Source organism: Bombyx mori, chromosome 21, assembly GCF_030269925.1.
Source record: "Bombyx mori chromosome 21, ASM3026992v2".
Lineage (NCBI taxonomy): Eukaryota > Metazoa > Arthropoda > Insecta > Lepidoptera > Bombycidae > Bombyx > Bombyx mori.
Window position 1 is genome coordinate 5,741,193 of NC_085127.1, and position 22,835 is coordinate 5,764,027.

At 36.2% G+C, this 22,835-nt stretch overlaps 2 protein-coding genes across 4 annotated transcripts in view; one reads left to right on the plus strand and one right to left on the minus strand.

Moving 5' to 3' along the window:
* Window positions 1–8,950, plus strand: part of LOC101746634 (alpha-tocopherol transfer protein-like) — a 28,215-nt gene extending 19,265 nt beyond the window's left edge. For all 3 annotated transcript variants that reach the window (XM_004929577.5, XM_012693408.4, XM_062674705.1), the window contains exons 5-7: window positions 2,662–2,772; window positions 6,390–6,526; window positions 7,338–8,950. In XM_004929577.5, coding sequence (XP_004929634.1) covers window positions 2,662–2,772; window positions 6,390–6,526; window positions 7,338–7,467 — 378 coding nt within the window. In that variant the 3' untranslated portion in view covers window positions 7,468–8,950. The remainder of the gene's footprint in view (window positions 1–2,661; window positions 2,773–6,389; window positions 6,527–7,337) is intronic.
* A 1,354-nt stretch (window positions 8,951–10,304) lies between these two features.
* LOC101746774 (alpha-tocopherol transfer protein-like) lies at window positions 10,305–21,200 on the minus strand. The gene is made up of 7 exons (XM_004929578.5): window positions 20,778–21,200; window positions 19,398–19,476; window positions 17,410–17,569; window positions 14,842–15,088; window positions 13,727–13,837; window positions 12,567–12,700; window positions 10,305–10,984 (listed from the first exon to the last, which is right to left on the minus strand). The coding sequence occupies exons 2-7, from the start codon at window positions 19,474–19,476 to the stop codon at window positions 10,873–10,875; spliced, it is 843 nt and encodes a 280-aa protein (XP_004929635.1). The 5' UTR covers window positions 20,778–21,200; the 3' UTR covers window positions 10,305–10,872.
* Window positions 21,201–22,835: the final 1,635 nt, after the last annotated feature.

The following is a 22,835-nucleotide window of genomic DNA, read 5'->3' on the forward strand; positions in this document are numbered from 1 at the left end:
TTGCGTTAATTTAATATTTAATAAGCTGTTCTGTTATAACACTAAAATAATTTAGTCAGTGGGTCATGATTCCGATCCGATGGTAGATTCGGAGAAGCACTGCTCTGTTATCTAATACTCTCGGGCTGAGTCTGTGAGCTCGTCTAACTGTCCAAGCTGAAATAGCTCCTTAGATTATTAACGATTAGGTAGAAAATTATGTTGTTATATAAGCGAAATGTTGCATGTATGTCTTCGGAAAGAATTTTGTGCTGCCGCATTGACGTTTAAGAAATGAACTACCTAATTTCGAAGCGCATCATTTTAAGATCGAGAAATTCGTTGACTAAAATACATTTTAACGCAACAAATCATGAAATAAGATTATGAACTGGCTCAAAAGTCGCGTCAGTCGCTCAGAGTACATCGTGCGTCTTACATATTAGGCCACGGACGCTTTAACAACATTCTTAAGTCTTTAAGTCGTCGTGGCCTAACGGATAAGACGTCCGGTGCATTCGTGTTGAAGCGATGCACCGGTGTTCGAATCCCGCAGGCGGGTACCAATTTTTCTAATGAAATACGTACTCAACAAATGTTCACGATTGACTTCCACGGTGAAGGAATAACATCGTGTAATAAAAATGTAAACCCGCAAAATTATAATTTGCGTAATTACTGGTGGTAGGACCTCTTGTGAGTCCGCACGGGTAGGTACCACCGCCCCGCCTATTTCTGCCGTGAAGCAGTAATGCGTTTCGGTTTGAAGGGTGGGGCAGCCGTTGTGACTGTACTGAGACCTTAGAACTATATCTCAAGGTGTGTGGCGCATTTACGTTGTAGATGTCTATGGGCTCCAGTAACCACTTAACATCAGGTGGGCTGTGAGCTCGTCCACGCATCTAAGCAATAAAAAAAAAAAAAAAAAAAAAAAAAAATTCTACGTATAAAATAATACTTTTGTAGCGTTTCACAACAAACATATTTTATTTGACGTAAAATATTAACTTTTCCACGCACGTTAGCATGATGAAAGATACATCACACACACACAGATCCACGAATTGGTGTTATTGATGAGATTTACAAAACAAAAGCCACGACCTTTTGTTTAGCTATTATTTTAATTGAATAGGAATAATATTTGATTGTATGTATACGCAATAAAAATAGATTTATAGAAATGTATTACATTTATGGGAAAGTACTGTTTATTTCGATATCCCTCTTTTATTATTTCCAGCCTTTTATAATTTCACAACTACCCTCAACTGCTTTTATGGGTAAATAAAATCGCTATCCACCAGGTTTTAAGTGGTTACCAGGGTTCTTAGTGCGAGTTTTCCCTACGCTTGCCGCTAGGGGCGCTGTTCCAACTCCAATAAAATTAGAGTTAACTTTTACGCTATCGAGAACGTTAAAAACCTCGCAATAAGCACACAGAGGCTTGAGTCTTACGGTCCATGTTTCAATTGTAATTATGCATATTCTATTTTTGCGGATTTAATTGTTATTACACGGTGCTATTATTTTTCTTTAACGCTACGTGGAATAATGCATAAAACCATCCAAGAACGCAATCTGCAAAATTAATGTACGGTGATTATAACAAATGGCAGCCTTGAGTTTTTTGTGTAATATTCGCTTCGTGTAAAAAATGCACTCTAAGACAAAGCAATCTGAAACGTAAATTACCTATTATAATAGCTTGGTTAAATTTTAGCAACGCGCCAAGCCAACTTTATTTGGAACGTTTTACGATAATTTGTCTATAATTCAGACAAACAATTGTATTGGCTATTTTTAAATGTATGATTGTATTGGCTATTTTTAAATATTTATTTGTTGTATTCGTCTAAATTAACAACAACATTATCGAAACTTAATATAAATATGTTTGGACTCCTCCTCCTCCTCCTCGCGTCGTTTCCTCACTGCTGAGGGTCGTGACCATTATAATTCGACATGATTTTACTCCTTGTGATGTCCCGCCAGCGTCTCCGATCATTGGCCGCATGAAGGGCGTCGTGGAATGGGATCTCTAGTGTGGTGCGGATTTGGTCGAACCACCTTGTCGGACTACGCCCGCGCGGTCTCTTTCCCTCGATCTTCCCTGTCACGAATAGTCTTTCTAAGCTATCCGGTGTTTTATGTTTGGACTAAACAGTCAAAATAAATACATTAGGTATTCCAATTCGTCTACAATTATTGTCACTAAATTTCACTAATTCTGAAATGTCTTATATTATCTTCGGTATTTTTTCGCTAATCGAACACGTAACTAAAGGTAACTTAAGGTTCAATCTTGCGTTTTTTATGCTAATTATATTATTTCCAACACATCGCATATTGCTACATTTTTCACGTAGCCTCAATCACTGAATACCGTAACTATTATTTTTATTGCACAGATTGGTAGATAAGCTCACAAGCTCAAGTTAAGTAATCATCTTAACCCATAGACATCAACCATGTAAATGCCCCCATACATCTTGAGACACAAGTTCTAAATCTCAGTTCTTACACTACAACGGCTGCCTCACCCTTCAAACCGAAACGAATTACTGCTTCACGGCAGAAATAGGCAGGGTGGTGGTACCTACACGTGCTGTTTACCAGGTGCCCTACAACCGGTATTAACGTAAAATGGTTTTAATTATTTAATCATTTATTTGTTTACAGGAAGCGATGCCCATACGACTGAAGCAGGTACACGTGATCAATGCTCCTTCGTATATCGGCAAATTGTACGCCATCTGCAAACCCTTCCTCAAGACTGAAGTCGCCAAACTGGTCAGTTATTGAACGTATTTCTTTTGATTAACACCTTGACCGCTACGCTGGTTATTTGTGGCATAACCTTTCTTCTGTGACGTCACAGCGGTTATTGCTCACGAATTTCAAATTATAAAATTCGAATTTCGAAATTCGAAATTATAGAGAATCGTGCTCACATACATATCTCCATGATTGGGTAAGGGCTGGCAATACTCATAAAAGAAAATATTTTATTTAAATTTTTATATTCTATATTTGAATGCTTGTTTGGTTGAAAACAAAGCGACATTTCGTAACAATTCGTATACAATTATTTTTTCCAAGATTTGTCAAATTAAATTACGCGCATTTTATTCGAAATTCAAAAACATTAAAAACGTGTGATTGTAATTGCGAAACCAAAAGACACACCGACATTATTGATATTCGTGTTTTCCGCTCCACTTCTGCTCGAAGCAATATCTCGGTCCGGTTCGAAGGGTAGAAAACCTGTTATTCCAATGCCATCGAGATTTCGACCTTAAACACCTAAGTAGAGAGCAACGATTACTTTGCCCACCGGTAACAGTTTCAATTCATGTGGACCGTGAACTCGTTTGCCTGTCTGCGCCACTAATAAAAATCAATAATTTCGATACCAAACCTTACTTAATGATTAATGACTTTTAAAAAAAAACGATTCGAATGTTTTGAAATGTAAATTTGATCAACGCAAACCAGTCAGTCATCATGGCGAGACAAGTTTGACAAGTTTTAAATTTGCATAAATGAATTAAGAAATTTTAATGCTTGCCCTTCAGATGCTCGGATGCATTCAGATTAAGGTAATATTTAATGTGATATCTCTATTACGACTTTTAATTTATGTTCTTCGTATTGGGAAACTAAAGAAAAGTGTCTTAATTGGCAATGAATGACACAAGTGTTAAAAGAAACCCCGACATTTAGATATCTTGTACAAAATAGATTATTTTACTTGGTAAGTTAGAACGATATTATATATAAATATATATGATATTTATATGTGGGATTTATGAATGGTAGGGTGCAGATTACCGCAGAAATTCACACAAAATAATTAAAACCACGGAATAGATAAATAAACCTTATTTATCTATTCCGTGATTAAAACAATCTTAACGTCGTACGATCCTTTACTCCTTCTTTTGACAACTAACTCATCATCTAATTTTACTTGACAGTGACATCTATCAATATTATAAAAGTGACATAAAAGAAAATAAGAACAATCAGAATCCCACATATTTTATATGGTAATTTTTTAATAATATTTCAATGAATGAATATACTCCGCCCAAAACACAACCGAATGTTGGTATGAAAATAGGATTTGAAAGCGATACCACCAAAGTGAACAAATCCGCCAAAAACATATGTCTAATCAAATAATTACGTCTTTTTTTTGCATGTGTGGACGAGCTCACAGCCCACCTGGTGTTAAGTGGTTACTGGAGCCCATAGACATCTACAACGTAAATGCGCCACCCACCTTGAGATATAAGTTCTAAGGTCTCAGTATAGTTACAACGGCTGCCCCACCCTTCAAACCGAAACGCATTACTGCTTCACGGCAGAAATAGGCAGGGTGGTGGTACCTACCCATCCGGACTCACAAGAGGCCCTACTACCAGTAATTACGCAGATCATAATTTTGCGGGTTTGATTTTTATTATATTACAATATTTTCTTCAGTTTCACTGAGCCGTAGATATTATTAAAACATTTTTTATTCTCGTTAATTGTTTTCCGACGTGTAGGACGAATACTCTACAGTTTCCGTGGCTGCGGAAGACTAAGGTGTTATTCGTCCACATATCATCATTATCCTCCCGATCCATTAACGATGCTTTTAGGTACCACAAGCACCGGTCACCGTCCTCATCGAAGCCGTCCCTTGCGACGAAGGGCTCGACGAGTGAATTAACCCATAGACACAGCCCACTGAGTTTTTCGCCGGATCTTCTCAGTGGGTCGCGTTTCCGATCCGGTGGTAGATTCCGCGAAGCACTGCTCTTGCTAGGGCCATTGTTAGCAACACTCCGGCTTGAGCCCCGTGAGCTCATCTACAAGTTAGGGTGAAGCTGAAATAGCCTCTCAAGGCTATCAGCACAGATAAGAAGAAAAAAATAATCGTTTATATGTATATTGTTGCAACTAACGTCTATTTTTCTAGAAAAATTATTTCCAGAACATTACGTTTCATTTCACACAGAGCTAACTAACAGTATCTTGAAGTCTGGCCATTTGTTGGACTTCGGTTTTCATATTCACAATAAGAAAGTCGTAGCCAGCAATAACTTACAAGTTACCACAACAACAGCATCCGATCGTTGAACTTTTAGTCTATCAGAAAAGGCTTATCAAGTAGAAACAGGATATGATAAATAAAAGGTTATTCTCTTCGTTCGCGGCAGATATAGGCAGGATGTCAGTAACTAGCCGTTCGAGCTCACAAGACATCCTACCACAGGTAGTTGAAGATGTGACCTGATTTTTGCTTACCAGCTCTCTAATTCATAACCTCCGTATTTTAAATACTGGTGATTTCTTCGTCTCATATGAGAACAACGTTCATTCGCGGAGCAACTGCTCTTGAGTTGTTAGGTCTCCTTCGGAGGCGCTCGGGCAGCTGTTAGCAAATCCCACCCCTCCTGGCTGAGCCTTTACTCGCTCACCTGTCCTGGTGAAACCGGAAAGGCCTCAGGGCCACCAGTAATCTTTCAATCATAAAAAAAGAGAACAACGTTTTGCGTGAAGCAGCTACGCAGCAGTAGAGGAGCGAGGGGGCAGCTGCATTAACTTTATTAAATCTTGCGGGCTCTGTTAATTGTTTCCAGCAAGCAACCCATTAATATCTCTGCGAGCAATAGACATCTAGATAAAATCGGCACGCTTTGTCACCTACCAAACATCCGTGGATCACTCGCTGGGCCAATCTAAAGATTTCCTGAAAATTTCCCAAACACAAACACACGCATTTTGCCTTTGATTAAGTAGTTAACCGATGAATATTATGAATAGAAGATTTAAATGAAACATTCTAAATTCGAATTAACTTTATTTCAAAACTCTTTAATTTTGGACGAATGAAATTACTTTAAAATTCGAAAATAGCTTTGAGTTGATTAAAGAAACAAGAATGTATTTTCTTGTTGAAAATTCGCTTCTATGTTTTCGATTTCTTAATAGCTTTTTCTATTTTGAAGGTTTTGTGGTCTGAACGTGAGAAGTACCTATTGGTAAAAGTATTTCTATTTTATGAATAGCCTCAGGTTCCAAAAGGCTATGCCGTGCGCATGACAAAATTTATCGGTCGATTCATACTTACATGAGCAAGAAATAATGCTTTAATGAATTTACCATCTTCTAAAGACTACCTGATGACTCAGCCGGAGTTAAATGGTTATCTAGTAGACAGTTACAATTACAAATTCTGCAATTTTAAATGTTTTAACTGGTTACGTCCAGATTATAGACGTCGTGGCCTAAAGGATAAGTCGCCCGGTTTTTCCATTATCGAGTAATTCGATTGTGCCGATGTTCGAACCCTAAGTTCCAGTACCACATATTCGTTGTTAATATAAGTATATATATTTTTTTTATATTTATAGATTAAATTTCACGAGCCGAACTCCGACACTCTATACAAAGACATTCCACAAGAAATACTGCCTTCAGACTACGGCGGCAAAGCTGGCTCCGTCGAACAAATCAAAAGGGAATGGATTAAGAAGATGGAAGCCAAAAGGTGAGCTATAACGTTACAGTGGTGGTTATATTAGTGGTGATAAGACTTCTTGCAAGCCTGCACGTGTAGGTACCAACCACCCTGTTTATTTCTGCCGTGAAGCTGTGGGCAGTTATTCTACTATAAAGCTGACACTTACAACTCATATCTGAAGGTTTTTTTTCCCTAATCTGATAGACTTGAGAGGCTATGTCAGCGTAACTGGGCGAGTAGGTGAGCTCTCGGGGCTCAAACCGGGAGTGTTGCTAACACTAACCTTAGCAAGTGCTTCGCAGAATCTATAACCGGATCAGAAACGCGACCCACTGAGATGATCCGGCGATAAACTCAGTGGGCTATATGAAGGTGAATGACGAAATTAACATTGTTGATATCTATGGGCATCGCTTGCCACTCAACAGTAGAAGAACAAACTATAAAAACAATAACATTTTTAACATCCAATGAAATTATGTTAAACTAACTGACCCGTCAGACTTCGTAGTGCCTCAAATGATAAATAAAAGACCTAAACTTTTGTATAAAATAAACTTAAAACAAACAAAAGGAATCCGTCCAACGGGGGACACATCAAAAGAAAAACAAACAAAACATATTTATCTACCTTTTAAATCTTCTCTGGACTTCCACAAATAATTCAAGACCAAAATTAGCCAAATCGGTCCAGCGGTTCTCGAGTTTTAGCAAGACTAACGAATAGCAATTAATTTATATATATATAGATTATCTGTCGCTAACTATTGAAGAAGGTGTGACGATTAGATTTTTTTTTAGCGTAATTAATAACGTCGCCATCTTTTTCTAATTTCAGAGATTGGTTTTTAACAAACGATACGCGCTGGGCGGTCGACGAATCTCAACGGCCCTCCAGTTGTCAGGACGCAAGAGTGGACAAACTCAAAGATCTACCGGGCTCGTTCAGATCGCTCGCTTTGGACTAATTATAATAGGATTAAACTCATAAGATTATTACATAAAGTACATTATATTTTTACGCGAAATGCACTGTGGGCGATTGAAAATGAAATTGTGACAAAACATCGTATGAACAACGAAAGAAGAAAATAAATGGGAAGCATGATTGAGAAGCGTATTAACAATTTTAGTTATTAATCCTCATTAAGTAGTCGGAATTTCGACCTTAATCATTGATGCTTCAAGAGCTACATTCATTTACGTAGTTTTATTTTCTGTTTGGTGATACACATTTTTTCTAGCATGGATAGGTAAAAACCATTTCCAATTATTATTTTTCGCAACTCGAAGCATAGTACAATAAAATTAAAAAGAATAATACAATAATAATAGTGCAATAATGTAAAAATGTGTTATATAGTACAATAGAAAAAGAATTAAATATATATTTAATAACATATGTATATGAGTCTACTATATTCTACTATAATCTTCGCTATTGGTAAATATCATTTTCCTCGTCCACTTTTTGGGTATCATGGAGCTTAATTGTATAAATACTTTCAAAATGATTATAAAGCTTAAAAACGATTATTTAGTATTTACGATTATTTTAATCATACCTATTTTATTTTTATTAGTTACGTACAAAAGTAAGACGTTAAAATCATTTTATAATTCAATGGGAGGGTAGTTTCTAAAATATGTAAGTATATTAGATATGACTTTTTGGCGGGAACGCGAGGAGTGAAGTTGTGTGATTTGTTTTATTTTGTCTATTTAGTGTTTCTTCGGGTTTAAATGTGTAATAATGGTGGTTTATTAACTGTTTAATATCTGTGAAAGTGCACAAATGTGGAAAGTTGAAACAAAGCCGCTGGACGTAACTTCTCGGGATCCTCCAAAAAGTCCACTGAAAAAATCTTAGTAAATGACCACAATTTTACTGAGATTATATTTCATCCCATATCATCTCATTTCATTTCATTTTATTTCATCCCAGTTGATTAATGTCTCTAATTAATCGTCTTCATTTCATTTCACTCCATAATATAATTTTTCATAAAAATATGAATATAAATTAAAATAAGACATGACTTAAAGGTCTCAGTTACCAGGTCATAAAACCCCTTAAAAAAAAAGTATATTAGATATCCTTGCACGAGTTACGCAGTCGGTATAAATGTATGCTTGAGCAACATTATATTACAGACAAATTGGATTCTCCGTATATCTATGTACAAATAACTTTTCACAATTGTTTCGATAAAAATATTCCTGAAGGCGCTGTTTAATCGCAATTTATAAAATTCGCTCGTTACCGTCTTAACTTACAGTTGAAAATCGCTTATCATATTTAATTGTGCGCTTGATGTGCTCAACCGTTGATTCAATCGCGGGTTGAAATCTTCAAACATTCCAATATCAATTTCATTAAAAATGAACTTTAAGAAAATTATTTTTGTATATATTTTTAAATTTTTACTGAATAAAACACTCCAAATTCTATCAACAGTTTTTTTTTATCATTTAAAATGTAAATTGCATCACTTCGTGATTCAAACAATTTCTTAAATTTTATTAATTAAAAAAAATACGTGTGTGCAATTCACACGTGGTAGAAGTGAAACCTTCCAAAATTAAAATACAATTATCCTAAACGTCTTAAGTATATGTAAAATTTTGTCATTAGTAAATAATTGTACGGTAGCGCCCTCTGTGAATTGATATTATAATTTCACGTATAATCCTAAATTAAAATTCACTACAAGAGCTTTCTTTCATACACACGTTAGTATTAAAAAATCTCACAGATGGCGCTGTATTAAATAGTACCTATGTATATTTCTGTCTCATTCTTTGCTGGCTTCATCCTACACATTTTTGTGTTTGTGTCTCTTACCTGTCGTTTTTTCCGTTGCATCCGGTTTGAAATCACAACGATTCTAAAGAAGTTTTCACTTCAAAAATACGTAACCTATTTATTGATAGCAGGTCAAAAGAGAACAATTATAAAAACGTATGTGCTTAGTGCGAGTTTTTTGACGTTCTCGATAGCGTAAATAGCGTTAAGCGTAAGATAGCGTTTGCCTACGTTTGCCGCTAGGGGCGATGTTCCAAATCCATACAAATTTGAGTTAACTTTTACGCTATCGAGAACGTTAAAAAACTCGCACTAAGCACAGATGTCAAGAAGTCGTCGTGGCCTAAAGGATAAGACGTCCGGTGCATTCGTTCGAATCCCGCAGACGGGTACCAATTTTTCTAATGAAATACGTACTTAACAAATATTCACGATTGACTTCCACGGTGAAGGAATAACATCGTGTAATAAAAATCAAACCCGCAAAATTATAATTTGCGTAATCACTGGTGGTAGGACCTCTTGTGAGTCCGCACGGGTAGGTACCACCGCCCTGCCTATTTCTGCCGTGAAGCAGTAATGCGTTTCGGTTTGAAGGCCGTTGTAACTATACTGAGACCTTAGAACCCTTATCTCAAGGTGGGTGGCGCATTTACGTTGTAGATGTCTATGGGCTCCTGTAACCACTTAACACCAGGTGGGCTGTGAGCTCGTTCACCCATCTAAGCAATAAAAAAAATAAAAAACATGTGACGTTACTAACACTAACCCTAGCAAAAGCAACGCTTCGCAGAATCTACCAACGGGTCGGAAACGCGACTGTCCTTTTCTACGGCTTTATTAAACAAATGAAGTCACGATTTGTGTTCGTAAATCAATTTCTAAACTTCCAGCACGACATAAAAATAAATGTAGCTTAAAAGCTACACATAAAAACACCTTTAAGGTCTTTTTTTTATTCTGTTGGTTTTTATTCTGGTCAAAATAAGAGCGAAGCTATAAAATTATGTATTGTATTTTTATTGAAATCTAAGGATATATTTTTTAGTTAAAATGTCATATTGAAGCATATCATCAACCTAGTGCTAAGATACAATTTCAAGTTTATACATCGAAATAGCTTTTTCGAAACGAAATAACAACTACTATATAAAAAGCTTTGTGTAAAATTGTAGAGTATCCGGTGATAAACGTTACACAATTTTGCCTTCGTAGAGTGTTATCTCTGTCACACACTTCTTGTGTGACGTTTGACGTTGTTCTAGTGTAAGCGAGAAGCTAGTCGATTGTCTCTTTCTAAAAGTCGATATGCAATATTCATCGCCGAGTACTGTATTTATTTACGACTACAGAATTTAATCAATATATACATATGTATGATTATTTATTTATAAATGCGATTTACAGTTTCGTGGGATCTAATGTACAACAAATAAACCGAACTAACTATTTGTTTTTTGAAAAATATCATAAAACTAATCACTATTTACCTTTAATTAACATTACTTTAGTTAATGCACATAAAATTATCTCTCATCGTAGTTATTGGTATGCAATTCTGTAAATATTAATCTATCGATAGACTTCTGAAAGATCCATTCATTGCGGTGTCGGCTCCTTTCGACTTCGCTCGCTTCTTCATATCAGCTTTCCACAGATTATCATTCAAATACATGTCTCTGTAAAAATAAAAATAAAGGATATAGCCCAAAAACACAACGTGACATAGACACATTTATAATTTTTTTTAGTATTTTTTTAAACTCTTCAAACTTCATCATTTTTATTTTACTATCAACCAATCAACGCTTAGGCAGTTTGCTCTTTAAGTTATAAGAATGGGACTAAGTTGATATTTACAAACGCGACAATCACAAATATACGTACATAAAAGCTACCTCGTGGCTATGAAACAGGAATGGATTAAATAAAAATATAAATTACGATGAACAATATGTATTACGTAATAAAGGCGGTATTACGTTGTGAAATTTTGTTGAATTACATTTTGTTACATAAAAGATTCAACTACGCACCGTCCGTCTCACCGTATTGTGTATGCTATCCAGCATTGTAATAAAAATCTGATTCAAGTCTGAATTGAAGCGTTAGAGACCGCATCGTAAATATTTATATAACTAATAACTAGGAACAAATCACGCAAGGTCATCCGGCGAATGTTTGCCCGAATCGAACCGTGTGGGAATCGAACCCACGACCCTCTATGCAACGGTTAGGGCTGCTAACTACTGCGGCATCGATACAGTCGAGCTATTAATCGAGATTAAGCCATAATTAATTCAAACAAGTTTCATAGTTTAAATTCGAGTTTTTAACTGTTAATAAATTATGCCCGAAATTTCGAATAAATTTACCGTTTTGGTAGTCACGGTTGACTAAATTGTTATTAGTCGATATTTTTGATTATTCCTAACTACCGTCTTTTTTTATCTATACTAATATTATAAAGCTGAAGAGTTTGTTTGTTTGAACGCGCTAATCTCAGGAAATACTGATTCAATTGGAAAAATTCTTTCAGTGTTAGATAGCCCATTTATCGAGGAAGGGCTATATAACATCATGCTAAGACCAATGCAAGCGGAGCACCAATAAATAATGTTTCACAATCGGGGCTTTAATCCCGTTTTGAGAGCTTCCACTGCGTGCGCTGCGGAAACAGTTAAGGTTTCGCTTAAGTAATGTATTAGAGAATTGTTCCCCTTTAAAAGATCTAAAAAAAAGTTTGCGACAGTATATGTCTATATATGGACCGTTTATTTTGAAAGTGGTGTAAGTCCATTTTCTTTTGTTTCGAGAAAATTAAAGGTTACTATACTTGTTGATTTAAAAATACAGGTAAATCTTAGGAGGTCTGGCTATGCCACCTACCTCTGTCAATTGGACTTACACCACTTTCATAATCGATGATTATGCAATTTCATTTACCGACCGATTTTAAGTTGAAAGAAATTAAACACGGACTAGTTATATATAAAAATTTACATTAAATTAAGCATGAATTACGTGATAGCTCATTTTTCTCAAAATTGGACTTACACCACTTTCAAAATAAACGGTCCATATTAAGGTTGGCTCACTATAACGTTTTTTATGTTAAACAAATTTCTTCTAAAATAGAGAATTATTTGTGAACTGCTTCAAGCGGACGAAGTCGCGGGCAAAATCTAGTAAAAAATATTATTCCAGGGGTAGGCATGGTTTTTATGCTAACGCGGTTCGATTATTAAGATTTATTATTACCTGCTCTCTGTTATTATTTTAACCCATTTCTTTTGTTGATCCTTCATACTGGGAGCTTCTCCTCCCAACTCTACGGGGAGATACTTTTTATCAACATGCGCGTACAAGCCTTCTATTTCAAGATGAAATTTTATCTAAAATACAGAAATATCCTTTAATAAGTAAAAAGAGTATTAATAACGGGGTTGAAAGAGCAGGTTACATTGAAAGGTGACACCAGAAGCAGTTTTTTTATTTTTATTGCCCTTGTAGGCTGACGAGCATACGGCCCACCTGATGGTGAGTGGTTACCGTCGCCCATGGACTTCAGCAATGCCAGGGGCAGAGCCAAGCCGCTGTCTACCGTATGCAGTTCAAGTATTGTCCGAGATTATTCTTATATCTCAGTTTTATCATCGAAGCCCCTCTCACTAGAGCAAAGTTCATCCATACTATCTGGAACCGCTGTTTCATTCATAGTGCGCTTCGTGAGATCTTTTTTGCCTACGTTCCGACTCTGGAATGACCTCCCCTCTGCGATATGTCCCGAACAATAAAGAACACTTTCTTCTTTAAGCAAAGGCGACTTCGCTGTGCTCCTCGTATGGCTGAAGTAGCTTAATGTCGGATTGTGCAGCGGAAACCCCCACGAGACTTTCGGAACCTGAATAGCTGGATCCGAAGAAGATCTGTATATTCTAGTAAAACAATGCTCGACTACATTTACTTAATTAGCAGAACAATATCCCTAAATGCACCTTGGCCACAAGTGGACCTACTTAGGGTATCAATCAGCCTTAGGTCATCAAACGAATCAAATAGGTATCAGATCCCACAGCTTGGGAATCGTAACTTAAATTTAACACTAATCATACCAACGCTTACTGGTACCTATTTCTACCATAGCGGGTAATTAACGGTACACGACAAGTATTACTCAAAATAAACAAATCTCAACAACAAAAATAGTATAATAACTGTAGATTAATTGGTAAGCAAAAGAAATGAAGTTAAATGTGCAATAGCATTCAGATGATACGTGGATCTTCAATGCAATAGTTCAAAATGGGTCATTTGACCCGTTATGGTGTGCTTAGTGTTAAATTATGTCTAAATCCATTCGATAAGTTGAAAAGTATAGATCACCAAATGCTTCATTTAAATAAAAACCCTTTACATACCATATCACAAATTTCTTGAGGCAGTACAGGTTTAACGAGTGAGAACAGTTTGTCGTAGTAAGCCGGGCTGTTGTAAACATGTATCTGTTTTATGCGGACTGGCATCGCCTCCTGAAATCAGTAATATACGAGTAAACGTTACGGTAAAATTTGGTAAATAATATTTTTTTAATTCGCTTATGTTGGATGTTCAGTCAAAAGGCCTATTTATGCATATAGCTTACAATGTTACCGCCTTATCTTTTTTTTATGATTGAAAGATTTCTGGTGGCCCGTAGGCCTTTCCAGTTTCACCAGGACAGGTGGGCGAGCAAAGGCTCAGCCAGGAGGGGCGGGATTTGCTAACAGCTACCCGATCGCCTCCGAAGGCAACCTAACAACTCAAGAGCAACTGCTTCGCGAAAGAATCTACTACCGGATCGTAATCGCGATCCGCTGAGAAGATCCGGCGAGAAACTCAGCGAGCTGATTCATGGGTTAGGTTGCACGGCGAACTCTTTGTCGAGTTCGACGAGTACGGTTACCGGGGTCCCTAAGCCTACTCCTAGTGTTAGAGCTGAAGGCGTCTAATGAAAAGGTTATTGGATCAGGTGGATCCGTAAGGACGTGGACCGCCTTATCTAGTTAATGAAGTAAACGTATTTTAAATTATCGCGATCGGATTGGGAGTTTCCCAACTAACTAATTCATTCAGAATGTCTCTTGCACGTAGTCTTTCTGATACGTCATCTCACCTGAGTATGAGTATTATGATCGATTATTTTTTGTATATATAAGCGCGTATTGTTATTATTTTCATTCAATGCGCTTTGTAAAATTGACCTGCCCAATACAAGAAATAAAAACCTCGCCATTGTTTAGCTACTATGCACTGCTTCACGTCAGTGTGCTTAGTGCGAGTTTTTTAACGTTCTCGATAGCGTAAAAGTTAACTCAAAATTGTATGCAGTTGGAATAATGCCCCTTGCAGCAAACGTCCCAACTGCATACAAATCTCTTTTGAATATTATATAAAACATTAAACTGGATGTTCGCAACGACCCATTAAAAATGATGCGATTGTGCTGAGGAGTTAAAACGATACTGATACCACAGATTCAATGACCGATACTTACAAGCAAATATACCAAGAACTGCTTAAAGAAAAATATATTGACACGGGACACTATCTTCAGATAGAAGTGTTTCGCGTCGATCAACACAATGTGTCCTCGTGGGAACAGAGGGATGTTGTTGAGCCAGTAGTCTGCTTGCATCGCGAATGTCTTCACTAGGTCGTAGAATTCGAAGTTCTCTAGGTTAGGATCGTCAAGTTCGTGTATCAGAATTTCGTCTTCACCGGCTTCATATGTGGTAACACTCCTGTAAAATCAGAAAAGATCTTTTGAAATCTTGAAGAGGGGTGCCAATGTCTGGGTCTAATAAAATGGCTTCTTTCCGTTGATGGATAGAGTATATTATGGTCCTACTAGTGCTACTAAAAGCTGATAGCCTTGAGAGGGCATTTCAGCGCAACCCTAACAAGTGGGTGAGCTCGCGGGGCTCAAACCTGATGACGGTGCTAACACTAACCCTAGCAAGAGCAGTGCTTCGTAGAATCTACCACCGGATCAGAGACGCGACCCACTGAGAAGCTTCGGTTTTATGTCGTCCTCTCTACAATTAATTTCTTACAACTTAAATCGATCACGTCTGTACTTGTTGACTCTGTTATAAGCGTTTTGACATATTGTTATTAATATTCTAATCACTGAACTAGACAATGGCAATGAAAATTATCAATTAAAAATGAAATAAAGCTAGGAACAATACGATCTCTTCGGCGAAGAAGGATAAGATGACGTCAGAGTTCACATATAATATTAGGACACCTTAATTATGTACGCATGAAAGGCAAGAAAGGTACGGAAGAATAATTTTATTACTTATTTGTTTCGAGGAATATTTTACACATCCCTGACACTAAATGGTAGGTTCACAGTGAATATAATAAAAATCAAATATATAAAATTATCATATTTTAGTTATGAATCTGCAACATAATATGTGACCACAAATAAATTAAGTGAATTTATAATTTACGTGACTAGCACAGATTGTTTACGTGTTTTTTCCCCCCTCCCTATTCTAGTTGCCTCGAGGGGTTATTCTAGATTCGCCGAGCTAATAGGTGAGCTCACGGGGCTCAAACCGGGGGTGATTTCCGTGTTGTCAAAGTGAAAAGAACTCGGAATATAAATCTATTGGAAGTTTTTTTTTTTTTTTGTAAATAGTCCTGAGGCTTAAACAGCCTCACAAGGCCACGACCAATACTGCCCGAACGCTTCCGAGGGAAACCTGAGAGCTGAGGCAATATTTCGAATTCGTCACAATGTGACACTAACATTCGAATGATCGTTGTGACCTTACTGATTAAACTTGAATGGTGGCTTTTAATGGCTGCTTAATTAATGCTGCATAAGTGTGTATTAAAACATATTAATTTTTTTGTTTTATATTTCCGCAAATAACTTTATTTTAGAATAGTTTATTTTTTTGTAAAATGCTGTTACTTAATAATATTTTAATTGAAAAAATAATTAAAAATGTAAAATATTCGTCTTATTTTACTAAGTGTTAAGTAATCTGTAGTCAGAGTAGGTCAAGGCTGTATATTATATCTGTATTTTGATTAAAACCTTATTCTAGCTAATCATTACTCATAATTCAAACTACATTTCAGATTTCACATTTGAATACATCTTGTTAATGTCGTTAGCGCGATTCTGGTTTTTTCTAGATTTACTCTATTCTACGTTAACCCCCGCTGCATACACGTGTAGATCTAATTTTTTTTTTTGCTAATATGTATGAACGAGCTGACGACCACCTGGTGTTAAGTGGTTACCGGAGCCCATAGACATCTACAACGTAAATGCCGCCACCCACCTTGAGACATGAGTTGTAAGATCTCACTTTTAACAGTACAACGGCTGCCCCGCCCTTCAAACCGAAACGCTTTACTGCTTCACGGCAGAAATAGGCAGGGCGGTGGTACCTACTCGTGCAGACTCACAAGACGTCCTACCACCAGTAAAGTGATACATATTCAAAATTCCCAACTGAAATTTAAAATTAGACACAATGAAAAAAACCATCGGTGTAACGTAAATATTTCAGTGAGCAACACTTGAATCAATATCTTGGAGTAAAATGAAATAGTTGTCTATTTGAAGTCGGTTTTCTTAATTTTTAAAAGTTTTTATTATTCCATAATATGATCGCTAAATCTATAGGTACTAATATATAAATCTACAGTTTTACGGATGTTCCGTTCAACTACTGAACCGTGCATCCGATTGACTTGAAATCCATGTAGAAAATACATGTACTTAATGGATAGGCTAATATTTATATGAGTATTGGACTCTTTTTTTTTTATTGCTTAGATGGGTGGACGAGCTCACAGCCCACCTGGTGTTAAGTGGTTATTGGAGCCCATAGACAACGGCTGCCCCACCCTTCAAGCCGAAACGCATTACTGCTTCACGGCAGAAATAGGCGGGGTGGTGGTACCTACTCGTGCGGACTCATAAGAGGTCCTACCACCAGTTAGTCCCTAATGATAATGACAATAAATAATAATATTAATTTTAAATGCACAGCGAAACGGGCGAGTACGGCTAGTTATGTTTAAAACTCACGTAATAGAAAAGGCGGTTTTCAATTTGCTTGCCGTAGGGTCTCTGGACGTGTACAGTTCTGGAGTGTTGGTGCGACCCACGCAGAACTTGTCGATGCATTGCTTCGTTTTTTCCAAGCTTCCGTAGCAGCTGTGAATGAATTTTTTCAACAGCATGTCACCTGCGGACAATGCACCGATCCAAAAAGAAACTTAAAAACAAACGATTTTAAATATTCTAATTTTACACACTCTTACAGTCGCAAACAGAAAACGTTTTAATAATACCGATCAATATCCCGAAACATAAATAATTGCATAATACTAAGCGGAGAGATTTAAAAAAGCTTATTTTCATTCCATAAATAAATAAATAAATATTTACTAACAGTCACGCCACGTTAACTGGTCCCGTGATAAGTTCGTAAAGAACTTGTGTTACGGGTACCAGATAACGGAAATAAATATAAGATTTTTGTTATACACATACACATATTTAATATACATCCATAACCCTGGAAAAGACATTTATATTTATCATACAAATATCTTCCCTTAGCGGGATTAGAACCCGCGACCCCCTTGTGTAGTGACCATGTCACTTACCACTACACCAGACAGCCGTTGAGCCAGACAGCCATTCCATGCCTATTATGTACAAAAATTCGGTTCTCTATATTATTCCGCTCCGTTTTAACATCACAACAATGTTAAATTATTTTAATTATAATGTTATACATATTATAATATTAAATATATAATTAGACTTTTAATTTGTATTGACATAAAAGTGAGAAAACGCAATGTATATTTTTTTTTTTATTGCTTAGATGGGTGGACGAGCTCACAGCCCACCTGGTGTTAAGTGGTTACTGAAGCCCATAGACATCTACAACGTAAATGCGCCACCCACCTTGAGATACAAGTTCTAAGGTCTCAAGTATAGTAACGACGGCTGCCCCACCCTTCAAACCGAAACGCATTACTGCTTCACGGTAGAAATAGGCAGGGTGGTGGTACCCACCCGCGCGGACTCACAAGAGGTCCTACCACCAGTAAAACAAAATTTATTTTAACTAATCCAGCTGTAGTAGAATCTAGCTAGTAGCTGTAGCATTGAAATGATTTTAATAGACCTAGAAATATATTTTTTTTGCGCATCGAATATGGTTATTGCCTATCATTTATGTACAAAGCAGTTATTGTCGCTTAGTCACGTTTGCCTCTCAAGCGTCGAAATGTAATATTGTTTTTTATATACATAACTGTAATAGTAAATATGGCGTGAATATAAACTTAATTATTATTGTAATGAATAAACTTTTCAATGTCTTTTGCGTTCAAAGCCTTCGAAATCCTAATAAAGGTTTCGTTTTGTTTAAAACTGTTTATTTCACAACTAAAACCAGATTATTTAGGTGTATACAGAAACTTTAAGACGTGCGTTCCCTTCGTGCAATTCGGTGACTTATTAGAGAAATACACGTCCTGTGTTCGAAAATGCCAAGAAGTGTGTAGATTTACTGGTGGTAGGACCTAAGCAGTAATGCGTTTCGGCTTAAAGGATGGGGCAGCCGCTGTAACTATACTTGAGACCTTAGAATTTATATCTCAAGGTGGTTGGCGCATTTACGTCGTAGATGTCTATGGGCTCCAGTAATCACTTAACACCAGGTGGGCTGTGAGCTCGTCCACCCATCGAAGCAATAAAAAAAATAAAAAGATCATTGTAAAGCTTTAACAAATTCAGTTCTGTATAAAAAACGGTTGTAGGAATCAACCATAGCACATCGTACCGTCTAGTCTCACCAGTAGGCAGCGGCTTGGCTCTGACATTGCTGATGTCCATGCGCGACGGTAACCACTCACCATCAGGTGGGCCGTATGCTCATATGCCTGAGAGGCAATGAAAAAATTAAAAAAAAACTAACCCTGTGTTCGAAATTTAATTTTATATACATACATAATTAAATTCAATGTTGCAAAAATTTATTTTTAAAAACCACTCACCAAGGTCTTGCGGCAGGTAATCCTCCTTAGCGAGCCATTCTCTGATCAACGAAATGTCTCTTTCGTAGTCGATTTGCATCTGAGAAAACGAAGGTAACTAAAATGTAGGTGCAATAAAAATGTATTTCTATTAAAGCTACCATTCCAATTATTGATGAGAATAAATACGCACTTAACACCTCTATGTATATACATAATATAATTTTTTTATTGCTTAGATACGTGGACTAGCTCGCGGCCTACCTGGTGTTAGATTATTTTTTTTATTGCTCAGATAGGTGGACGAGCTCACAGCCCACCTGGTGTTAAGTGGTTACTGGAGCCCACATCATCCACAACATAAATGCGCCACCCATCTTGAGATATAAGTTTTAAGGTCTCAAGTATAGTTACAACGGCTACCCCACCCTTCAAACCGAAACTCATTACTGCCTCACGGCAGAAATAGGCAAGGCGGTACCTAGTATGGGTCTAGAGCATCTATAGGCAAACGTTCGATATTAGGGTTGTATAGTATTGCAACAAGCGTCAACATCTACAACACTCATTAATACTAAACAGAGCACCTTATAAGGCAAACACCTGGAAGTGCTATTACTAAACCGTGTGATCACAGAATGGATTAAGCCCTCAGATTTTATCAACACCAACACTAAGATGCTCGAAATCTTAATATATATACACACGCATGAGCCCACAGAGCTGCTATTATATCGAATAAACAAAAATTATAATAAAAGAGAGTTAACGTAAATAAAATATAAATTAATTATAATTAGGTAATTAATTAAAAATAAATTAAAATAAAAACACGCATTATTTTGCTGTGTAACACCGTAGCTGTCGAGCTTTAAGGTAATAATACTGGTTTTACTGGTGGTAGGACCTCTTGTGAGTCTGCACGGGTAGATACTACCACCCTGCTTATTTCTGCCGTGAAGCAGTAATGCGTTTTGGTTTGAAGAGTGGGGCAGCCGTTGAAACTATACTTGAGATCTTAGACCTCAAAGCGGGTGGTGCATTTACGTTGTAGATGTCTATGGGCTCCAGTAACCACTGAACACCAGGTGGGCTGTGAGCTCGTCCACCCATGTAAGCAATAAAAAAAATCTGTTCGCGGAAAAAAGTACATAAAAAACCATAAATAGACATTGCGCTGTGAAATTTATTCCTAGAAGTTAAATTATAAGCAAATATGGTATGCAAATTACACGGCGTCTATCACGATATTTTTTTCCTCGATCTCAGATCCGTATTAATAGACAAAGAGTGATTTAACCATAAATCAACGCACCACAAATCATTATTATTAATTATTATATAACGAATATGTACCTACTATAACTATATAATTTTTTTATTATTAAATATTAAACTTACCGTTTTTTATTGTGTCACAAAAATATTATTATAAAATATTTTGTAATTCCTGCCGCGCGCACAACCCGCCCGTCCTATCGATATAAACGCGATGAATGTTCAACATCTGAGATGCGAATTCGTTGATTAGGCTCTTACAAGGTCGAAAATGGAAACATAGATCATTAAGGCACTGGTTAATTAAAATAAAACGTGTTGTATTTTTAACTTTAGTTCTGAAAACAACTCTGCAGATTCACGGATATAATTAAATTTATTTTTTTGATTTAATAACATTATCTTATTAATCAAATGGTTGGAGTTATTAGACACTGATAATATTAAACACTTATTATTTAAATTATTTATCATGAAGTTGAAAATCAAAAAGCAAACCGCCAGACCTCAACATACTATTAGTTCGTTCTGTGTCTTCTATCTGCCACCGGACCGAAATCGTGACCCACTAAGAAGACCTGGCAAGAAACTCAGTGAGCTGTGTCTATGAGCTAGTTCGTTCGTCGAACTCTTTGTTACATTCAATGAGAAAGTAGACGTTCTTAGCACATTGTGACATGCAAATATTATATATATATCTAATATATAAAATTCTCGTGTCACAGTTTTCGTTGCCATACTCCTCCGAAACGGCTTGACCGATTTTGATGAAATTTTTTGTGCTTATCCGGTATCTATGAGAATCGGCCAACATCTATTTTTTATCCCCCTAAATGTTAGGGGTAGTCCACCCCTAAATTTTTTTATTTATTTTTTAGACAAAATTTTTAATTTCTATTTTTTTATGATACAACATAAAAAAATACATACAATCCTCAATTTTCACCCTTCTACGATCAACCCTTATTTTTTATTTGCTAATTAAAAACTTTAAATTTTTTTGCGAGAATTTTGTTTTTATTTTGTCATGACGTAGAATAAAAAAAATCATATTACTCTGAAATTTTCACCCCTCTACGATCAACCTCTATTTTTTATTTGTTAATTATAAACTTTAATTTTTTTTGGCAAGATTTTCATTTTTATTTTTATTTTGTCATGAATTAAAATAAAAAATCTGATGTTACTCTCAATTTTTCATCCCTCTATGATCAACCCCTATTTTTTGTTAATTATAAAATTTAATTTTTTTGGCAAGTTTTTTATTTAGTTTTATCATGACTTAAAATAAAAAAAATCATATTACTCTCAATTTTCACTCTTATACGATCAACCCCTATTTTTCCATCCGCAATAAGGTTGCAAGATGGCAATCAAATATTATAATTGTCGTACGATAAATTCTTATTCAGAGTTTATAATTTCAAGTTCCTTTAATTATGATTTTTTTTAAATTGAATTTGATCTCCCGCGCTCTCCGGTCGACTACTGATCAACTATCAATCGATCAGCTATCCCCACCAGGTGTCACCACTGATCCAGCAAACATCACGTAGTAGGGATGAGGACGAAGCCGGTCTCCTGTATTACTTACTCACTATACATCATAGATTATACACTTAATATATTTGAGAGCTATACAATACTATACATTTTTCAGCCATGTTTTGTTGGTTTTATTTGTGTATCAATAGTATTTTCAGTAGGTCTGAGAATCGGCTACCATCTATTTTTCATACCCCTAAGTGAAAAGGGTTGTCCACCCCAAACATTTATTTTTTATTTTAATTTTTTGGATATATTTTTTTGTTTATAATGAAGTATTATGTGGTTCAATGAGGTTTTTATTACTACAGTAGAATTTCCCTAGAAATCTTATTTAAGGCAACACAACGTTTGCCGGGTCAGCTAGTAATAATATATATAAGGGGATTATGACGTCGTGCTGCTTTTTCAAAGTAGCATTCTGACACTTCCAACAGGTGATTAAGCCGTAAGAACAGTTTTAATTATGTTTACGACTCACGAAAACCGAAGAAAATATTAATACAGGGATGGTTCTAGAAATTCACTATTTCATTTTTCCATTATATTATATTCTCTTGAGGGTTAACCTAGAACTTCTCGTACCTCGTATTAAGTGTTTACGTGAACTAACAAAGACTACAACTTTAAAATTCA